Below are 23248 nucleotides of genomic sequence, written 5' to 3'. Positions count from 1 at the left end.
ATCATGCAGGCTTTGAACAGCTCTCCATCCGTGAATGGCTTTCCTCTTTTAGCCACTGCATATGCCACCTTGTAACTGGCCCTGGTCACTGACTCATTCTCTGTTTTTCTCTGAGTGAACACAGTACGCTGTGAAAGCAGACTCTGTAGCATTTGGTCAAATTTCTGTGAGCACTGCACTCCGGTATACTGGGCATATGTTCGTTCATGCTTTGTCACATAGTGGTGACACACATTGTATTCTTTGAGAACTGCCACATTCTCGCTGCGAATCAGGCACCAAGCTTTCTCATTGAAGTGGGTAAAGAAGTACTTTACTCCCCATTCTTGATTGAATGCGTGGCCTTCGCTGTCCACCTTTCTCTTCTTTTTATCCATACCTGAGGGGAATAATAAACAGCAGTGTTAGAAAACTGATGGTCTCTGTGCTTAAAACTTGAAGGCTTATAAATCTGAAGGGCAGGCAGGGTCTGGCTTAAAAGAGGATGCAGAGGTAGAAGTCGAACTGAGGTCCAGAACTCACTTGCCTTCAAGCCAGACACACTTGAAGAGGGGCAGGAAGCCAATACATACCTTTGGACACAGGAGACTGCAGTTCCAGGGGAGGGTCAGAAATCTCATTTCACAGCAGGGAAGACCAGACCAGACCAGAGGGGGTGGGGTGGGAGGAAGGCGAGGGACACCCAGAGCACACACATCTTGCCCAGGAGAAAATACACAACACAGGAGGAGTACTGGGCAGAGGCAAAGCATCACATGAAGTATTCTGAAATCTTATTTTACAGCCGGGAAGACCAGACAGGGGTGGGGGGTGGGAGGAAGGCAAGGGACACCCAGAGCGCACACATCTTGCCCAGAGGAAAATGCACAACACACGAGGAGAACTGGGCAGAGGCAAAGCATCACATGCAACCCTGAACACCAACCCTGAAAGAGGGAGTGAAATGATCACACAAATAGTGTGTGTGTGGGGGGGGGGGAATACCACAGAGCTCCCTTGTGCTCCCTTGTGCTCCCTTGTGCTCTTGCTCAGTTGAGGGGCTGGGCGCGCTTGCTGCAGCTGTGCTCACCATGAGGCTGGCAGACAGAGAAAGCTGCGAAGCGGCGTGTCTACTCTGCTCTCGTGGGCTCTTCAGCCAAGGGGTGTGCTGCTGGTGGCTGCCAGGTGCCTGAAGCTGCAGCTGTGGGCTCTCTCCACGGGGCTTGGGGCGCGCTGCTGGAGGGCTTTCCATGTGGTTTCAGCCGAAGCCTCAGCCAGGGGTGCGCTGCTGGTGGCTGTGGGGTGCCTGAAGCTGCAGGCTCGTGGCTTGGGGGCACTGCTGGAGGGCTCTCCATGTGGCTTCAGCCAAAGCTTCCAGCAAGGGGCGTGCTGCTGGCGGCTGCGGGGCTCTCCACCTGGTTTCCGCCAAAGCCTCCACCGAGGGGCATGCTGGGCTGCGGGGTGCCTGAAGTTGCAGTAGCAAGGGCGGAGGGGGCTGCAGTGGGAAGGAGCTGCTGGTGGCTACAGCTGATAGGCTGCCTTCCTTTGCACAGGCACTCCTTCTGTAGGTCCCGTGGGAGACCACACTTGGCTCGTGCTCTCGCAGGGACCCAGTACTCCGCCCTCGCCTGTCTTTAGCTGCGTCGGGCCAGCAAGTGCTGTCAGAAGTCTCCGCCGGGCCACTGCCCTGTTGGAGACCAAGGGGTCCCCGCGGGCCGGATTGGGGGTCTCTGGGGGCCGCAAATGGCTCACGGGCCTGGGTTTGGAGATCCCTGTGATAATTTATAAAGTGGGTTCTGGTGCTAAAAAGTTTGGGAACCACTGAAATAGAGGAATTGTTTAAAATGTGAGTGTTAAGTGCATGTTCATGATATTTTAATATTACATCTTGTATGTAAAACTGAATTGTTTAGTTGCTGCATCTTAGAAGTAGGTTTTCCAAAAATCAACACATTTTGATGGGAGTGGAGAATGTTGTAAGGCTATTGTGAAATTGACTGCAGTGTTTGAACAGAAGTCATGCTCTGAAGCCAGCCATATGGAATTGGGGATAAAATAATCCTGTAAGTAAGCGGAGGAGTGAGCATTTTAATGTCACTTTCCTCATTAACAAAAAGGGAAAAATAATGCTTTTCATTAGGAGAGGTATGAGAAGAAATCCATTTATATTTTTGAGACTTAATATTGTAGCCTTGGTTTTATGTTTCTTTCCACTCTAGAGATGTAACGTTCCTAAAATGTTAGAGCCATGAAAGGGAAAATCCCAGAAAGTCTTGGGGTGGGTTGGGAGGAGGAACAGGGAGGCAGGCATTCAGTGTAGTTCAATCATGTGGATCAGTGTTTCTCAAACTGTGGGACCCGCTAGGTGGGTCCCCATTCATTTCAGTATTTTATTTTTAATATTTTAGACTTGATGTTACCATGGTATGTGACCATATTTGAGGAAATGTTACAGATCAGTGTGTTTAACAGGCTTCTCTGAATATGTGAGGTATTCAATCTGCGCGTCCCGCCTCCCTAGTGAGGCGTGGCTAGCCTGCTCTGCTCCATGTGCTGCCTGCTGAGTTGCTGCTTTTCTGCAGCTGTGAACGAGGTGGGTGGGGCAGCATGAGGCTGGGAGGGCGTGTGAAACGTGGGGGGAGCTGGGAGAGAAGGCTGGCTGGGCAGGCAGAGGTGCCACATCTCATCATGGAACTCTCTCCATGTGCAACCTTGCCCCAAGGACTACATTTCCCAGTGTGCCCCTCACCCTGGGCATCCTGGGATTGGTCAAGGCTGGAGGAGAGAAGAGGTGCTACATCTTGGGGAGAGAGGTGGTTGGCAGGTGCTCTGCTGCTGAGCTCTGCTCAGCTCAGCTGCACATGCTGCCTCCTGACTTGCTGCTTTTCTGACTGAGAACGAGGTGGGTGGGGCAGTGTGAAACATGGTGGGGGGAGGTGGGAGAGAAGTCTGGCTGGGCAGGCAGGCAGGCAGAGGTGCCACATCTCATCATGGAGCTCTCTCCATGTGCAACCGCGACCCAAGGACTACATTTCCCAGTGTGCCCCTCACCCTGGGCATCCTGGGATTGGTCAAGCCTGCTTGGGAAGGAAGGAACCATCCTGCTCCTAGTGGGGTGTGTGTGTCCAAATGCCACAGCCTGCATCCGTCCTACTTGCCTGGGGGGAACAGGAGTGGCATCTGCATGTTGGGTGTGTGTGTGTGAGCAGCCCCCATCTACTTTGGGGTGAGTTGTAATCTTGCTAAGTGTGGCTGCAATCCTTTCCACACTTTCCTGGGAGTAAGCCCCATTGACTCAAATGGGGCTTACTTCTGAGTAGACCTACATAAGCTTGGGGTCTGTGTCAGCTTAACCAAGGATCCTCACCTTTCTCTTTTTCCTCCCCCTTCAAAAAAGAAAAAAAAGCCACTCTTGATGGCTTTGTCTCCAAAAATTGATTAAAAATATAAAAATCCCCATTCCTTTTCAGCCATCCCTTTTTCCTCCTGCCTCCTTTGGGGGGGGGGTACTCTGTTGGCTGCTATTGGAAGATAAAAGGCACAATCCTAGCTAGGTCTACTCAGAAGTAAGTCCTATTGTGTTCAGTGGGACTTACTCCCAGGAAAGTGGGGTTAGGATTCCAGCCAAACAGTCTCTAGGTATCAGTTTGCATCAGTTTGCAATTAGCAGGTACACACAAAACAAAGTCTTCCCCTCCTGCAAATTCATCACTTTCCCCTTCCCTTTCCAAAACCCTCCAGGTGTGCTGCTAACAAATTCAGGGCACAATTCTAACCAGGTCTACTCAGAAGTAAGTCCTGTTTTGTTCAATGGGTTTTACTCTCAGGTAAGTGTGGTTAGGATTGCAGCCTCAGAGTGCTGGCAGCCTTGTTTCTCGTGTATAATTATAACACCTTCATCCCCATTTTAGGGGTAACTGAGGTGAGGTGTTGTAATGGGGAGCTGTGACCAATGGCTACAAGGATCAGGGGAGGTGCGAGCCGGAAACGTTTGAGAACCACTGCTGTATATGCTTTTAACAGTGATAGTAAATGGGACTTTGGGGTAAGTGTAGGTAGGATTGCAGTCTAGGATTGTCAAAAATTTTCCTGCTTGATAGTGTCACTTTTGGTCATGACATCACTTCTGGTGGATCCTGACAGATTCTCATTCTAAAAAATGTGTCCTGGTGCTAAATGTGTGAGAACCACTTGTGTACAAGCTCTCTCAGTTACCAGCTCAGTGGTGAAAAAGGTGACCAGTAGTCATATTGAGCAACTGGGGATGTCAAGACTCATGAAATGTAAGGAAACATCTAGTTACTTAAATTCATTTAGAGTCCCTAGGCACAGAGGAACTACACCCCAGTGTACTGAAGGAATTTGAAGATAGGACCTCGGAGCTGCTGTATATATCTTTGAAAACTGGTAAGGTGCTAGAGCAGGTGTGGGCAAACTTTCAACTTTAGGGATCCTGGACCTTTAACAATTGTATTGAAGAGGGAATTTCAGCAGGTACAACTTGTCATCTCACAGATGACTAGCTGCACCTGCTGAAATTCTCACTCCTACACAATTATTAAAGGTCCAAGATACCTAAAGTTGAAAGTTTGCCCACTCCTGTGGTAGAGGATAGAAATGAGCAAAAGTGGTCGCTATCTTTTTAAAGAGAATAGAAGGATTTGGGAAACTACATACGAGTCACCTTGACATCCTGGAACAGATTATTAAGTGGACTGTCTATGAGCCCTTAGAACAGGGGTGTCCAAACTTCTTGGCAGGAGTGCCACATCAGCTCTCTGACACTGTGTTGGGGGCCAGGGGAAAAAAATTTACCTTTCAAATTTGAATAAATTTACATATATTTGCGTAAACAAATATATTAGAGATGGAACATATATGAATGAATGAAGGTCTTACAATAGCTCAAGGCCTATAAAAGGCCTTGCACAAAGCAAGGCCAGCCTTTCCTTCACTGCTACTGATGCATCACAGATGTGAAATAGCAAGCAGTGGGAGGGAGCCCTTGTCCCACAGCTCGCGTAAGAAGTTGAACAGTCGCCCTCATGCTGAGAGCAGTTGCGTCAGGCCAGTGCAGGCTCTAGCAATTCTCCAGAGGGCCAGAGGCTCATTGGAGACTGGGGCCTTCCCATGGGCCAGACTGGGAGTCCCTGAGGGCCACAAGTGGTCCCCAGGCCGGGGTTTGGGCATCCCTGCCTTAGAAAATAATGGCATGATCTGTAGGAGCATGCATGGATTTGTTAAGAACAAGTTGTTTCAGATAAATCTCATCTCTTCCTACTATACAGTGACTATACAGTGACTAGCCCGGTAGACTGTGGGAACACCATGAACATAGTGTACATTATTATTATTATTAACAGTATTTATATACTGCTTTTCAACTAAAAGTTCACAAAGCGGTTTACAGAGAAAAATAAAATAACTAATGGCTCTATCTAATACATCTAATACATAGATTCAGCAATGTCTTCCATGATATCCTTGTGAGTAAAATGTAGATAGTAGATCAAACCCTGAAAGTAGTAGATCATGGCGTGAAAATTAGCAAGTGAAATGGGAAGATATGCCCTGACAGGTATCAAAGTCAGGCTCTGCCATTGCTTTTGCAGATGGTTGAATGTAGGCGTGATCTCCATAACAATTTACTCTTTTTTATTTCAGAAGATGGCATCCCTTTCTACTATTCCTACATGAGGGTCTTATCCAGATGTAGCTAAAACAGCAGTTGATCATATTGATCTTTTTTATTGGAGCCTTGTGTTTTCATTGCCAATGCATGTGGGAGTAACTCTTTTATGGAAATTGTAACTGACTGACGCCTTTATGAACTAGCGTTTCTAGTTCTTCTGACTTGCTTTACCCCTTCAGATATCTATTGTTGAATAGGCGCTCTTCTAGGTGCTTTCACTATACTGGTTTTCACTTATCCATACTGTGTATATTAAGACCATCTCTCTTTAACAATAGCAAGATTTTCTCATGGAGGCAAGGTTTATCTCTCATTTTTAGCCAGTGGATGAATGCATATGTCTGATGAGAAATGATCTTGTGTGATACCAAGAGTCATTCCCTGGTCATTTTGGACAAAGATGCTAAGGCTTCTTGTGTGTGCATCTGCAGTTTCTTATTCTTTGGGTCAGACCTGATGCTAGGATGCCTCAAAGGTGACAGTCTCTTGGTTGTGAAGGTGTATGATTTGGGGTAGCCCAGAGGTTTGTTCTTTTGTATTTGTAGCAATTTCTGAAAATCAGGGGCCATTTTTCAAGACAGCTAAATTTTGTGGATATAAATTTGGCAACCTAGATTTTTGCATTCAATACAGTTTTTTTCATTAAGAAACACATAGTTACCGTTGACTTTGCCAGAAAATGCTTTTAGGTTTTCCAAAAATGTCTAACAATTCACTTTTGAGACTTGTCTCAAAAGTAGCCCTATATTAGCATAAACTGATTTTTGGGGTTAAAGAGGGCACTACGTTATCAAAGAAAGGACAGCTTGCATTCTGAGTAGAGAATTGCATTCTGAGTAACTTGCATTCTGAGTAGACATTCTCTGTTGATAGCTGAAGGAATGCCACTCTCAGTCTTTTCTCTTTAGATCAGTCAAAAGGACCTTCTTGTGTGTGTACTGACAGAGGTATGTTTGGCAGTGACTCACAAGCGTGCCTTCTCTGTAGTGGCACTCAGGTTATAGAACTCTTTGACCCTGAATACAATACTGACTCTACCACGTCCACTGTTCTGATAGTGGCAGAAAATGTTCTGTTTAGCCTTTGTGGTTATGTTTATATTGATCTGTCTTGTCTCTTATTATTTATACAGTATGATATTTTTTCTAGGGCTAGATACTGCTCAATGGGTTTTGAAATTATTGTGTTCTTATTAAATTGTGAGCTGCCTTGACTGCTTCCCGTGTGTGTGGTGGTGATGGGGGGGGGGAAGTGGGATACAAATATTTTAAATAAACCTTCATAGCATATCGTTTTGCATGGCACTTTACATAGAATAAAAAGACTTATCCCCACCTCAAAGGGCTTACAGTCTAGACATTGAGACAGAGGTGATAACAGGGGAAAAGAGGGGAATAGAGTTAGGGAAACAGAAAAGCTTATGTGGTTTCAGTCATGTGTGTTTAAACTTAGTTGCAACGGAACGATTTATAAGGTGTGGTGACACAGACTTAATGGAAAAGGTGAGTTTTCAAAAGGTTTGAAGAGTTGTATATAAACTACCATAGCAAACAACTAATGCTTCGGGGCTTCTTTGAAAATCTTTAATGAACAGGTCTCAAGTGTAAATTCAGATCATTTGGATTTTTAAAAAAAAATTTCATGCTAATTTTCCCTTTGTATTAGTTCCACAGGAATTAGAATAGAAATTTTCTTTTTATTTTATGTTTTGTGGACAGGTAATGGTTACATTTTAAAACAAAGCAAAAATGCTGTCTAGGATCGAACATGGTATCTAGATATTGAGCCACAGCACTAAATGCAGTGACCTTTGCCATAGTTCGAAAGTTCATGTGTTCATACTTTGACTCTGTCACCTTGTACATATGTCATGGTGACATTGTAGGATTGCCTTGCTCATTCTGCCTCCATTCAAGATTTACCTATAGATTTTATAATTGAGCACTTCCCTCTTTTCTACTTTTATGGCAATATAGAGTGATAAATGTTGACTTGATCTATTGGTGACCCTTCTCTTCAACTTTCTTTGTATTGGGTACTGCAAAGTGATTTAGTCAACATTTAACTTGATTACTGTACAAAATAATGACATAAGAATAAGATTTTTAAGATAATGCTTCTTAATAACCCAGTTTACGATCAAAATGTTTCGATTCTAATCCTGGTTGCAGTATTTAAAAATAGAAGCATCTGAAAGACCTTGAGCAGCAATTAATAGCTCTTTAGTAGCAAATGTAACTTGCTGAAGTGAGTACAGTATCATGTATTTCTTCAGTCATGACTACTTTTCCCTGTATAATATGTGCTACATGACCATTAGTGGAGGAACTGTTCAGTTTGGCATTATTGGAGAAAATTTGCTCAGATTGGCATTTGATAATTCTCATTATCATTTATTTCCTTTTGTGGTGGTGGGGGTACCTGTGTACGTTTTAGCTCTGATCTTCTGATCTGGGATAGTCTGCTACCCCAGAAGCACACTTCTTGCAAGTTAATGGTTCTACAGCTTTGTCCTTTTCAGTAACCAGCACATTGTTTCATAAGATAACCAGAAGCTGGTAGTCTTTATTTATTTTCTAAAATCAAATAATCAATAAAATAAAAAATCAAACATAGCTGAAATGTGTGTTAAACATGATATTTACATACAGAGTATTTTAAATCCCAGTCAATGTTAATCGTTTGGGTCCAGAACTTCAACTAACTTCAAAGCTTTTTGCAAACTCAACTTTCAAAGTTTCTTTGCAAAGATGTAATTTGTCTATTATGACTCCAACCATTGATGATTATCCACAATAAAAGTTGATCTACAGCTTTTCTCTGGTTTCAAAATTTGCATACACCTAATTATTGTTCTTAGATAACCTTTTCAGAACCTTTGATCATGGGGTCAGTTCATGTTTTCATAGAGAACTATCAGTAGTGCTAGAATAACATATAAAATGTCTAACAAAGTAAAAGGCAGAGTGTCCCTAGCAGAAAGATAAGGAATAGTTTATCTGAAGAGAAAAATTCTAAAGCAGATGACTGTTTCAACAAGAAGCAAACTTCTTTCAAAAAGGCATAAAACTTTACTTTCAGAGATAAGTAGAAATGGTGCAACTTTGAACTTTAGGTATTTTGATTTGCTTCCTTGACTCTTACACTCAGTAAATACCTTCAAAAAGGGGTGAGGAAGCTGTGTTTGCTTCCTTTTGCCGGAAGATGGCTGCCAAATGTCGACCATTGGTGTTTGCCATTCAGTGAGCAAGATTGTGTAAGTTTTATGCAGACATAGTAAGTTAATTTTAAAAGTTTATAGCACAATCCTATGTTCTGTTTGAGCCAGTGCAGCTGTCCCTGAGCTGGGTCAGAGTGTTGCAAATGTGCCATAAGGCATGTCTGTGATGACTCGTGAGCCAGCTGGGCCAGTGCAAAGGCCTGCGCAACACTGCATCCCATCCCAGTGCCAACTGGCAGTTAATTAAGGTTGTGCTAGGCTGTGCAGGGGTGGGAGGGAGAGGGTATTAGGTCAGGGAGGGGCATTTGTTGGTGAGAGGAGGGCAGAACAGGGGCAGATAGGGCCTGGAAGGGTGCGGGATTGGCGGAGCAGGCCTCCATTGTATCCAAACCCACATTCTGGCCAGCCTGGTGTTAAAATGAGCTTCCCGGATTTGCAGCAGTGGTATAGCTGATGTGGATCTGAAAAGCTTCATAGAAGCAGCTAGGGCTTTACTTGGGGTAAGGGAAATATATCCCCTTGTCCCGAGACCTCTAGTGACCTCCTGAGCTGCATTGGATGAAATGTAGGCCATGCCCCCCCCCCATCAGCATAGTTTAGATTTGGGCTGTCCATCATTTTTCAGTTACTACTAGTTTAAATACCATAGATACTCGCCTATAAGGTGAGAAATTTCTGCCCCCAAATCACTGGTGAATCAATCTTCACCATATCTGCACTGCTAGAGATGTAAAATTTCCAAAAATTTTGAAGCTCAGAAAAAACCCATTTTTTTGGAAAAAAACGGAAAATTTTGGAAAAATTGAAAAAAATGATACATTTCCGCTTTTTTCCTTTTCCATATTGAAAGTTGTTCTGTTACTTTAGGAACATAAAATATGACTATGGACAATTTAACTTTGCATAAAATTATCACAAATAGCATATTAAAAATATAGTGTATCCAAACAATTATTACAAACAAATTTACTTTTTTATAATACTTATTTGTAATTGTAACAAATGGAGCAACAATCTCCTGAACTGTTTACTAGTTTATGTGGAACAGGTAAATAAAACCTCCACAAAATAATTTTTAAAAATCCAGAAGTAACAATTTTTCATATTTCCTCTCCACAGTATTAAATAAAAATTAATAAACCCGTTCTCATAAAAAGAATTGAGGAAGGGGGAAGTGTATAGAAGGGAGTGGGACTACGTTTCAATGAATGGGCATGAAATTTAATCAGAATCATTTTCTGAACTGTAATTATCAGTTTCAGTCTCTGCTTCTGCAGCTACTCTTTTGTGTCTGTCATTATCACAGTTATTATAGATTTCTAAAAACTGAAGGTTTGCCTGGATTGAAACAAGTTTCTCTGCCCTTTCGCATGTTAGTTTATTTCTTGGTTTAGTGTGAGCGTTTCCGAACATAGACCAGGTTCTTTCACATGCTGCAGAAGATGGAGGAATCTGAAGAAGGCGAGAAGCAAGAGGAGTCAGAGGCTGTGTTGTGCAAAGACCTTGCCACCATGTTTCAGGAGGAATATGTTTGGCAGAATCCCATATTGCATTCCTGGACCAAATCCCTGAAGATGTTCTGTATTCTGCAACATTTGAAAGTACCTTCCCAACCTCAAGTCCTCAATGTGATGCTTGTTTTGTAATCTAGTCAAATGCAGTAACTGCTATCATCACTTCTATTTCTACCTTTGAATCTTGGATCCAGCAGATTTGCAGCAGCGTGAATTGGATGGCAACAAAATTCTTCCCTTTTTAAAATAAAATCTTTCACTTTACTTTCTTCTGTGTTGTAAGTGGAGATATACTGAGATTTTCAAAAACAGTTGTTTTTATCTTGGTCGTTAGTGCACTTTTGTCAGAAATTCCTTATCTGCCTGATTCAGATGCAGTGATTGCTGCAGCAGTTGGCTTTAGAATCTTCAGGGAATTTTGCAGCTGAACCCAGAAGACATCCTGATCCAGAACACTGTTTCTTACACTCCTGGGTACTTTAAGATCTTCAACTATTACTGTTTCTTGAACTGCTTCATTGTTTTTTAGTAAACTTTCAAAGGAAATCACCACTCCAGCCCACCGAGTTTTACTACAGAGCTTCAGTTTCACTATTTTATTCCTTGCATTTTTTTCTACTTACTACTTATTGAAAATTGCAGCTGCAATATGAGTACCTTTTACATGTTTTATAACTTTTGCTCATCTAAAGGTCACTTGAGCGTTGTCCAGTTTCATCATATTATTAATAAGCAAGTTGAGCCCATGAGTTACACATCCTATTGCAGTAATATGCGGATACTGTACTTCTCCATTATGAACTCCCATGCTGCTTTCATATTGCTGGCATTGTCAGTCAGCAAAGCAAATACTTGACCACTCCCAATTTTCTGTAGGACTTCACCTATTTTACAGCTGATATACTCTGCAGTATGTCTGTTCTCTCCTGTTTCAATGCTTTTGTAAAAAACTGGTTGAGGTGTTACAACAAAATTTTTATTTCTTTCTCCTCTCACATTTGTCCATCCATCTGTAAGTAGTGAAAGACTCAGTGCTTCCTTAATTTGTCCTTGCACAGATTGCATTACACGTTCATATTCTGTCTCCAAAAGAGGCTTACTCAAAGAATGTCTGCTGGGTAAATGGTATGATGCACTGGTGTGGCTAGGGGGCCGCGGGCCGCACCAGGTAATGCGTTGGGAGGGTGATGCGCCCTGGGGAGGATGCGCTAACTTCGCGGCATTAGGAGTTACTGTATCACGGCATACACCATTGGATGCGGAATGGCCAGCGAGTGTGTTGCAAAAAATGGAATTGTAATCGCTCCTTTCGTTCAAAAGTTATGGCCAAAAAACTGGAAGGAAAAAATGCATGGAGCCCTATGGAAAGTGAAAGTGAGGTGTATCGCATGTTTACTCGTGAGTAGGCAAACTTGCCATAGTCCGTTGGAAAGGGCAGGCTGAGAGGAATCCAACAACATCAGAATGGTCCAGATCCATTGAATGCAGCCCCCCAAAACCATCCGAGAAGCTCCCCCCTCCTGGCTGTGAGTCTGAGCCCAAAACAAGGCTGTGTTTACTCACGAGTAGGCGGACTTGCCTTAGTTGAGGCAGGCTGAGAGGCTCCAAGGACATCAGAATGGTCCTCATCCAATGAATATAGCCCCCAAAAACACTGGAGAAGAAGGTTCCTCCCTCCCAGCTGCCTCCCTCCCAGTCTATGGAGCCTTATAGAAGGCAAAGCAGCCTCACAGTTGTGTTTACTTGCAAGTAGGCAGACGTGCCTTGGCTGGTGGTCAGGCCAGGCAAAGGAGAATGTGTGGACACCAGAAGGGTCCTGATCCATTGAAGCTAGAGTGCAACAGAAGGCAGCTTCCTCCCCTTGAAAAGAACAAAAAAGAGGCTTGAATGGTAAGGGGAAAGTTTTCTATTCTGCACTTGCAAAGCCAGGAGGGTCTTTATCTTGATGTGCCTGACATAGAAGAAATTTAAACTGAGCACTGGGGAGGGCTGGAAATCTCACTGATTCTTTTTGGGGGTTGTTATTGCAGGCAGATTACAGAGTAAGCCCCATTGACCACTATGGGACTTACTTCAGAGTAGATTCACTTGGTGGAACAGGACTGGCTTCCCCTTATTTAATTATTTTATTTTAATTTATTTATAATTTATTTTAATTGCTTGATGATGTCACTTCTGGCCATGACATCACTTCCAATGGGTCCTGGACAGATTGTCATTCTAAAAAACGGGTCCCAGTGCTAAAAGTTTGAGAACTGCTGCAATAAGTTGTTAGTAAGTTGACGTGTGTGTGTGAGACTCTACAAGTTTTCAAAATCACTAAAATCAGAATTTGGAGGAATAAGACCATCATGTTATATATCAATCAATGCGTAATTTCATGCAGAATGCAATGAAACAATCCACATTGAAATATCAGTGTTCAAACAAAAGGTTCAGCCAAAAAACTGGTGGGGGTGGGGCGATGGTACATCACTACACCCACCTGGGGCATTGCCCCGCCCACTGCATGGGGTGACACACAGGCCTCTGGCACTGGGTGACGTGAATCCTAGTGACACCATTGGTATGATGGTCCTAGTAATTTCAAAACTTCCTGCCAGTATGTATTTTCAGTGATTGAAAATGGTGTTCCAGAAGAATATATTGCTCTTGCAAGAGCTTGATCAATTTTTTCCTGATCTTCAGGTGTCATCTTGTCTACAAATGAAGTTATTAAATAATTTTTGGATGCAGCGGTCTTCAGTATCTGCTTACTTAAAGATGCTGCTGATGGGACAACACTTTGTGTTGCTGCTAATGTTACAGATGGAGTAGAAGGAGGATTTCTTGAATGAGGACATTGAGAAAAACTATGTGCATTTTCATCATTGTGGTCCTCCTCACTTAGATCCATGAAGGATTTTTGAATATCTGCAGGACACTTGTTACATACAAGAATGTGTTTTGTCATCCTGGTAGCATTTGGAAATGCATATTTCATCTGACAATATTTGGAAATCACATTTTTTTTCTCAGAAGAACTTTGTAATGGGAAAATGCCTCCATATGCTAGATCAGGGGTGCTCAAAGTTTTTGGCAGGAGGGCCACAACATCTCTCTGACACTGTGTTGGGGCCAGGAAAAAAAAAAGGATTAATTTACATTTCAAATTTGAATAAATTTACATAAATGAATATATTAGTGATGGAAAATGAATGAATGAATTCAATCCAGTTTATGATCCCATTCACCGTAATAAGGGGGGGGATCTTCATGCCAGTTTAGGATCTCATTCACCCTAATAAGGGGGGGAATCTTCATGCCAGTCTAGGATCCCATTCACCCTAATAAGGGGAGGATCTTCATGCCAGTTTAGGATCCCATTCACCCTAATAAGGGGGGGGGAAATCTCCATGCCAGTTTAGGATCCCATTCACCCTAATAGGGGGGATCTTCATGCCAGTTTATGATATCCCATTCACCCTAATAAGGGGAGATCTTCATGCCAGTTTATGATACCATTCACGCACACGCAAATGGAGGGGGGGATCTTCCACACTTTCACACACATATACTTGCCTGCTCACCTGCCCCCTCGCGCTCCCTCCTTCCCTCGCTTGGGCTGCTTGCCCAGCTGCATGCCTACCTGCCTGCCCATGTGTTGCTGCCTGCCTGGCCGGCTGGCCAGCCAACCAGCCCTCCCTCCCTTGGGATCTCTCGCTCTCTCTTCCCTGGCTCAGGTTGCAGGAGGGGAGGGGAGGGGAGGGAAGCCGAGCCAAACAGAGCCCAACCCAGCCCAGCCCATGGGCAAGAAGAGACTAGCAAACAAGCGCGCAGGGTCTTTTATAGTGGGAAGTAATGCAAGACCTGCAAGTCTCACGTTACCTTCCCACTATAAAAGGCCCTGCATGCCGGCTGGGCTCGTCTTTCCTTCGCTGCCACTGAGTTCAGCGGCAGCGAGGGAAAGCAAGGCACGGAGCTTGCGTGGCCGGCCAGTGTGGGCTGGGGTGAGGGCCGAGTGCCCATTGGAGGTGGGGGGACCCTCTGGGGGCCGGATGGGGACCCGCAGTGGGCCACAAGTGGCCCACGGGCCGGGATTTGGGCACCCCTGTGCTAGATGTTGGTCTCACCATTTTCCTGAGGGGAATAGGAAAGAAAAATAATTTAATGGCTAGTTTGCAAGAAGACACTAATCTATCGTTGTGGGTGGGAGAAGTAAAGAACCAGATTAGGAGTAATTTATTATTTAGACAAAAGTTATAAAGATTAACTAATGTAGCTAAATGATTCAGTTTTCTGGAATCAGATAAATGTAAACGCTTACCTTTTTAAATTAAGTATATATTTTCAGGTCCTTTTTGTTGCTCTGTATTTTCTTCCAATGCTTTGAGGCCTTGTGAAGAGGACAGAACAGAACCAAACATACCCACCCACATGCAAAAACAAAACTGAAACCTTTTTCTTTTCTTGTGACAATGGCAGCACCTCCTAAAGGAAGAAATGCATCTTGTTCTTGCATTGGATAATTCTGTTTGTAACCTCGGACTTGCTTGTCCTCAGTGCACAGAAATTAGAATAATCTGATACCATACATATTTTTTAGAAATGATTTGGAAAATATTTGAACAGCTTGTCTTAAAATATTTTATTCATCATGTTAAAATAAAACATTCCGTAATCAATTTTTTTTTCTTTTTTCAGTTTTTCAGAAAAAAAAACAAAAAAAGATTCAGGAAAAAACAGAAAAAAAATGTTTTCCCCCCAATTTTTTCTGGTTTTTTTTCTGGGCCTTCACATCTGTAGTCACTTCTGGTTATGGCATAACTTCCGGTGGGTCTTGACTGATTGTCATTCTAAAAAGTGTGTCCTGGTGCTAATTGTGTGAGAACCACTGATCTAAGAGACCAATTATAGTTTTTAATAAATTAAGAGACTGTTTTTACTATGTTATGTATACATAATGTGTATGTATACTATGTTTTTAATACTTATTTACTATGTTTTTAATAAATTAGAGACTGTACAGTTCTTGGGTAACAAGTACTGGTAGGTTATTTTTCAGGTAACAATTACTGGTAGGTTATTTTTCAGGATCTGGCCTTAGGTAAAATCAGACAAAATTACTCAGATACCCCCTTAAGTTTAACCCCCAACTGAGCCGAGGGTCATAGAAAATTCCATGTTTTTTTGACTCAGAACCTGCCATCAACTTATTTGTGAGATCAACTTATAAGGCAAGTATCTGCGGTGACCTGCTGTTGTCGGGCAGGCATCTCTAACATATGGTCTATAAGCTAGATCTATTCCGCAGTGGTGGTTTGTTCTGCCCATGGCCTGCAACAGTTCTGTTCTTCCTTATGAGGAATCCCCCCCATCCCTGTACTGCAAGGCAAGTAGAGAAGCCACAGGCTTACTTTGCTGCAGGCAAACCAACCTCAAGTGCAGGGGTGCTCAATAGGTGGATCGCGATCTACCGGTAGATCTACCGAGATTTGCCTCGCGAGGCAAAATGAGTAGATCGTGGAGTGCCGACCCCCCCCTTCAGGTGCCTCTGGGAGAAAACGCCGGGAGTAAGGCCCATTGTACTCAATGGGGCTTACTCCCAGGTAAGTGTGGCTAGGATTGCAGCCTCACAGCCTAATCCTAGGCATGTCTACTCAGGAGTAAGTCCTGTTATACTCAGTGGGGCTCAAGGTACACCAACATACATTGTACACATAAATGTTATATGTTATGATGGCGCGAACATTGTAAAAAAAAACTCTGGTAGATCTCCGGGCCTTGCTGGGTTTCAAAGTAGCTCTCAAGCCAAAAAAGTGTGAGCACCCCTGCTCAAGTGTCTGGATCTGCTCAGGGACTTTCCAAGCAACTCAGCAGTGCAGAAAATGGTGTTCCCACCTCCATAGTGATGGGGGCACTAAATAATGTAAGGGTAGGGATGGGAAATGGTAATGTGCGGAATGCCATTAGGGAATTTATAACCTCCCACCAGCCAAGAATGAGGCTCGCTGTGCATATAGTGGAGAGCTGGAAGGAAATTCCCTCTTGATCGAAGGAAAGGGGCCAGGAAAGGCCCAGGGAAACATCTCTACACCACTCACTATTCCTGAAGTAAATTTGTTTCACCCAAAATTGTGGGAGTTAGAAATTTAATGAATTGATATGATTTTTGGTGTGTTGACAAATTTTCATCACTTATACCTATTTCAGAATTTACTGTAAGAGTGGCATGGCAGAGTGGTTTTTTGAATGTACATTTTTTCTCTCCAGCCTGTGAAGCTCCTTAAGAAATCTAGTGTGGCTCATATCTCAAAATGTTAGGCTGTTCCTCTAAATAGGAATCACCTATCTCAACTGGGAGAGTGAGTTAAATTCTTACAAGACATGCAGTAAAGTTTTTTTTGTGCGTTTCTGTTTCCCATACTTGTTGGGAGTAAATTTGTTGGAGTAAACATGTTTCCCAACTTTGGTTTTGGGATTCAGTTCAATCCCTGTTCATATAGAAGAAACTTAATAGGGTATAAATCTACCCCAGAAAATACATAGTTTTGGTTCAATTTGGACAAAACTAGAGTTTTGGTAGGGCAGATTAGTTGCTTCACTGAAATGTCACTGTAGACTGCATAATACAGGTATGCACCACTTAACAATGGGGTATGTTCTTTAAGCCCTGTCATTAGGTGCATTTATCATTGTCTGGACAAGTTTGAATGTCAACTGGGCAATGTCCCAGAATGCCTTGCTGCATCCAGGTAACACCCCAGAATGCCTTGTGGGGCAGGGAAAGCAGTAAAAAGACAGCTAGCTGGAGAAGGCATGAACGGAAAGTGCACAAAGCGTGGGTTAGCCATTGAGCCGGCAATGATGGAAAAAAGGAAGCTTGCTGGGTGAGTTTGGCGGGACCGCCATCATATCGTCATTGGCCAGAACATTGCTAAGCAGTGCATGCCTGTACCTTAATTTGTGCTTAACATACTTTGAAATGTGGAAGGGTAGTATGAAGAATACAGAATTGGAATGTATACTGGAACAGACTAATTCTCAGTTTCCAGTTAGTATATAGTAAACAGTACACAGGGAGCACAATATGATGCATTTCTACAATTTGCATTTGTGTAGTAAAAATGGACATTTTTCTTAAGCAGTTACTGAAATATAAGAGTGAGTAATTTAGTGTAGATTTTAATCTTGACACCAGCAGTATTTTTTTAATTAGTAGGATATTTAGTTTACATTGTTTGACCCTGAGATATGTGAAGTAGCAAACTACTGTCATAGACAAGGATACAATTTTATCAAGGAAAATAATTTGATCCTAAATGTATCTAAAGACCAAATCGTGCACATCTTTGGACATCTTGTGCTGCCATTTCTTGAAGTAAGAATACTTATCCCTCTTGTGTAGTAATCAACCTTTGGGTAAGTCAGAAGAGAGAGTGTGCAAATAGCTAACAGCAGTGGAATGCTAGTACTCATTGTTATGGTGTGGTGGTAGAAGAATACAACACTGATTATAGCAATAGTTTTATTGGTAGGACAAACAGTTCACAAAGCAAGTGATCCTGACTGAATCCTAAGGAATTGGTGATTATACTGACTACAAGTAAAGTCAACTCACATCTTATTCACTTGTATGAATTCAAGTATTTACGCTGGACCCTCTCACCCCTCCCCTCCCCAGATAAAGAAGAACAGTTTAAATAGTGCAAGTGCCATTCTGTTTATGACCCAGAGTGAACCTGAAATGAGAAAATGAAGCTACTGTTCCTTTGGTCTTCTCAGTTCCCACATGTCTCATACTGTGCTTTTTGTTCTTAAAGAGACTGTACATATTTGTTGTATTTAAAGGAGTTTCAGCTGTATACAGTTTTGGCTTTATGCACCAACCTCTGAATGTAACCCTCATGTAAGATGCTGATAAACAGTACTCTGTCATCTGGACAAATGAAGTTAAGGGAAATTCATGACTTAAATTGACATACTAAATATAATTGACTTTTATTTGTAGCAAGTGTGTCACTATTTTATGAGTAATAATTAGTGACTTAACAGTCAGTGCTCAGGCACTACTAAGTGTATGCTAAGAAAAGATGAATTTTTTGATTAGTACAGAACCTTCCTGTCTTACAAAATTCAAGTTAAGAGTTATCAAAGATATGAATGCCTGGCTCCATGTCCATTGCTTGTTTGGATTGATAGTCGCATGTTGAACTGCTGTTCAATAGATGGTGTTCTCAGCCACTCGTGAGTGTTCCTGCAGCCATTGTAGTTGCTGTGATTCTGTTGCTTGGTTGCTGATGACATTGGTGTTTTTTCCCCCAAGAACATTGCATCATGTTTGCTACTGATAATAGTTATGTTGGACTTCTCAGTAGACTCCTGAAACCTAAGATGTTCATAAGTAGAGTATAAGTTATGCACATAAGTATAATTTATGCACATCAGACAGATTTGCATAATTGGTCATAGTGAGGGCGGGCGCTAAGGGATGCTGGTCCCTGGAAATGTATTTCATTTACTACTTTGGCTTCTGACACTTTAGGAAGATATTGCTTACAAATTTCAGTCAACTTAAAAAACCATTTGTTCTTTCATCGTTAAAGAGAGCAAGTTCTTAGCTTTCACCTGGGTGCTGTCATGTGCATGTTCTTGAGCGATTCTTATGAGATTTCATGCAGTACAAGATGACGGTGTCTCGGAGAGCCAGAAGAGGCCACTGGGAACATCCCGTGGCACTTCTGTGAGTTTGCCATGGCACCCTTGGGTGCACAGTTTGGGAACCACTGCCCCACAGGTGTCTTCAATCCGTGATAGATGGGTTCCTGCTGCTACCAGGGATACCTGAAACAGCAGACAGCAGCAAACCCTATTCAAATCTACCCCCCCCCCGCCTCTCACCTCTCTTGGTTTGCAGATGCTTTACAAAAGGAAGATTTTTTTTCTTTTGCTTTGTAATAGAAAGCAGACAGTGAGACTTTCAGGAATTTCTGCTCCCTCTCTAAATGGTACCCCTATTCCGCTCCTTTTATATGCAGATGATGCTATGTTACTTTCTATTACCAAGCTAGTCTTCGTAGACTGCTGATCTCTTTCCAAGAATATTGTCTTCTTAATCTATTGTCGATCAATTCTGAAAAAACAAAGATCTTAGTTTTTTCTAAATCCTGGGCTCCGTCCCCCTGGAGGATTGATAACTTAATATTCCAACAAGTTAAATCCTTCAGATACTTAGGGATCACTTTTCATTATTGACATTCTTGGCTATACCATTGTAGATCTGCTATCTCTTCTGCTCTGCTATCCCAAAACGCGATTGCCCAATTCCATTTTTATAAGGGCAACCAGTACATCCCTGCTGCCATTCATGCTCTCCAAATTCAAGTTTTTTTCTCAATTACTTTATGGAGTAGCTGTTTGGATTGAAGCAGCTAATCAGGAGATAGACAAAGCAATTGCTAAATTTTTGAGAAGAATTCTTGGAGTTCCAAATTTAATTAGGCTGTCCACTATGATTTTGGAATTGGGTATTCATCTCCCCACTACTGTAGCTTGGACTTCCACTTTTAAGTTTTGGCTTAAACTCCATCTTAATATCCATTCGAATTCTATTGTCTTAGATCTATTAAAAGACTCTTTTTCATCCAACTGGTTTAAATTCATCGATGCCAAGCTATCTTCTTTAGATCCTTCTCCTGAACTCTTAGCTGATTTGGATCTTCAAAAAGCGCATCATCTTATTAAACTTAAACTTTGGGAGCAAGAATACGCAACTTTACTGTCTAGCTTAAATCCGACCTGCTCGCCTCTCTTTCTTGGTTTGTCTCCTTCTCTGGGCTGTCCTGCGAACTATTTTACCCAACTTACCAACCCTAGTAAAAGACGGGCCTTTATGCTGGCGAGACTGAGTATCTTTCCATCGGCATTACATCAAGGGAGATTCTCTAAAACTGCTCGTCCAAATAGATTATGTCTATTTTGTTCAGTTGAACCAGATACTCTGGATCATATCCTTCTTCGGTGCACTACTCATCACAACCTCAGGTCCCACTTACTTGATTCTTTTCTTTCTTCCTGTTTCCCTTGCTGATCCTTTCCCAATTCTTCTCAGTGATTATTCCCCTCCTATTACCAATCTGGTGGCGGAATATTTAGCGGTAGTCTCTTAAGGCCAAAGTTTGAAGTTAACATCCCCAAAGCTGTTATGTTATTTATTCTCTGTAAACTTTTAATATGCCAATAAAGGTACTGAAGTGTGTGTGTGTGTGTGTGTGTGTGTGACAGTGAGACTCTAGACTCATAGTTGTTAGAGCAGGGGTGCGCAAACCCCGGCCCTGAGGCCACATGCGGCCCTCAAGGACTCCCAATCCAGTCCTCAGGGAGTCACCAGTCTCCAGTGAGCCTCTCTGGAGACTTGCTGGAAACTGCGCTGGCGTGGTGCAACTGCTCTCAGTGTGACAGCGAACTGTTCAACCTCTCATGTGACTTGTGGGATGAGGATTCCCTCCACTGCTTGCTGTTTCACATCTGCAATGCAGCATCAGCAGAAAAGGAAAGGCTGGCCTTGCTTTGTGCAAGGCCTTTTATAGGCCTTGAGCTATGACAAGACCTTCATTCATTCATATAAGTTCCATCTCTAATATATTCATTTATATAAACTTATTCAAATTTGAAATGAAATTTCATTCTTTTTTTTCCTGGTCCTCGACAGTGTCACAGAGATGATGTGGCCCTCTTGCCAAAAAGTTTGGATACCCCTGTGCTAGAGGAACACTATAGGAGGCGATGGTGAGAATGCTAACAGGAAGTGAACAGCAAAGGAAGCAGACAGTGGGAACACCAGACTCTGCTTCCTGTTAGCATTCTCACTTTGACCTCATATAGCGTTCCTCTAGCAACTACAACTCTAGTCTTGCACTGTCTGCTTCCTCTTACAAAGCAAAAGGAAGAAGTAGAAAAAACTTCCTTTTTTAAACAAAGAATTTGAAAATGTGGATGGGGGGATTCCTGTCTCTCAATACCTAAAGCAGGATCATTCATTGGAACTGATGGGTGCTAGATTTAGGCCAGTCAAATGCAGGCACTTTTTCATAGAGCAGATAATTACTCTGTGGAATTCATAACCACAAGATGTGGTGACAGCTGCTAATTTGGATGGCTTTAAAAGGAGATTGGACAAAGTCATGAAGGAGAGGTCTATCGGTAACTACAAGTCATGACTCTATGTGCTGTTACCACATTTGGTGCAGTTTTCCTTTGAACACTAATTGCAGTGGTGAGAGTGAAGTATGCCTTTCTCTCCCAGAGGCAAAACCAGTGGAAACTATCTTTGGCTTGATCAGCAGGGCTTTTCTTATGTTCTTTAACTTGTAACTGATTAATTTAGCAAGTTCATTTTGCAGACACATTCAAAACATATGTAACATATCCTCTCTGGGACTATAACATTTGAAAATAGACGGGTTTGTTAAGTTGAATTGCATGCTCCAAGCATACAGCCCTGCACTTTACTAGTTTATTGTATTGACATTAGATTCCATCTCTGTCAGATGATATAAAATGTTAATACTGTATGTTGTTGGACAGTATGTTGTCTAACAGAGTGATGCTCTGTTATATGTTCCATCTGTGAACAGAGCTCTTTGTTCATACAAGGGCCCCTCTTCTGAACATAGCTCTCCCATTTGTGAAAGGAGCTTCCACTGGCAGAGGAGGGCTCCATCAAGTATTACGATCCAAGTGCTGAGCAGACATTTCCATCTTGGAAGTAGTTAAATGGTTTATTTATTGCCTGCTAACTTCTGTTCTAGTTAGTAGTTGTTTATACGTAGAATGGACAGTGTGTGAAGTCTCCTTAGCTATATTTTTCTAGAAGACAAACGTGATCTCAGGAAAGTTGCAATTTGCAACAAATGGCAATTCTGCATTATAATGCTATAAGAATAAAGGTGATTTCTTCTATTGAATTTTGTTAAAAAAAATAGGAGAAAAATAGATTGCTTGTAGCAGTGTGACACTGTGTACAATTTATATGTTCTGTTTTGTAGGTGCAATGGATGAGCTTCATAGCCTGGATCCAAGAAGGCAGGAATTGTTAGAGGCTAGATTCACAGGAGTTGTGAGTGGCAGCACTGGAAGTACAGGGAGTTGTAGTGTTGGCGCAAAGGTAAGTTGCTTATATGCCATATAAATGTGTATATTCTCAAAAAGTGATAATCTGCCTCCAAAATAAGTGATTCAGCAAAATGTCTGAAGCAACTAGGTGGTGAAAGGGAACAGTCACCTTGTGTTAAAACCATGGTCTGTGTTGAAAATGGAACTGGTCTGTCTTAGAGGTTCCTGGGTTCAGCCACCATTATGAGATCTTTACCCCTCTAATCAGGAAGTCCTGGTAACACCTTTAGATTGCTCAATAGGAAAAATGCAGCAAAACAATGTAATAGCTAGCACCTGTAACCTTCCAAACAATATGCAAAGAATGTCCCAATGGCACCCTGCTGGGTTCTGGTTGCACCTGCCCACTGATTACATCCCCCACCTGATCATGGATAGGGGAAGGCCTGGGGGATGGCCTAGGTTTCCCCACCTCTGAACCTATCCAATGAAATAATAGAAACCTAAGTCCCCAGTACCTCATAAAAGGATAGGTTAGTTGGGAGATTGTGCACTCTTCTTGGAAAACAGCAGTGTTTGTTCCTTGAGATGAACCATCTTTCCAAAATGGAGGAAACTCAGTGCTTGTGGGAATCCATGTCTTGGTCTGGAGGCTGTGTAGTTAGAAGTGATATTTGATTTCCATTGCACTGTCTCAGACCACAACCTTAATTTTTTTGTGTTTTATGTTCAGTCCTTTTTTCTCCAGTA

At 42.4% G+C, this 23248-nt stretch overlaps 1 protein-coding gene across 2 annotated transcripts in view; it reads left to right on the top strand.

The window, feature by feature from the left end:
* TLK1 (tousled like kinase 1) overlaps positions 1–23248 on the top strand; it is a 95282-nt gene that overhangs the window by 18158 nt on the left and 53876 nt on the right. For both annotated transcript variants that reach the window (XM_066612208.1, XM_066612209.1), the window contains exon 2: positions 22432–22550. In XM_066612208.1, the coding sequence (XP_066468305.1) occupies positions 22437–22550 (114 nt within the window). In that variant the 5' untranslated portion in view covers positions 22432–22436. The remainder of the gene's footprint in view (positions 1–22431; positions 22551–23248) is intronic.

This window comes from Tiliqua scincoides, chromosome 1, assembly GCF_035046505.1.
Source record: "Tiliqua scincoides isolate rTilSci1 chromosome 1, rTilSci1.hap2, whole genome shotgun sequence".
Taxonomy (NCBI): Eukaryota; Metazoa; Chordata; class Lepidosauria; order Squamata; family Scincidae; genus Tiliqua; species Tiliqua scincoides.
This window is presented reverse-complemented; position numbering and strand designations above follow the sequence as displayed.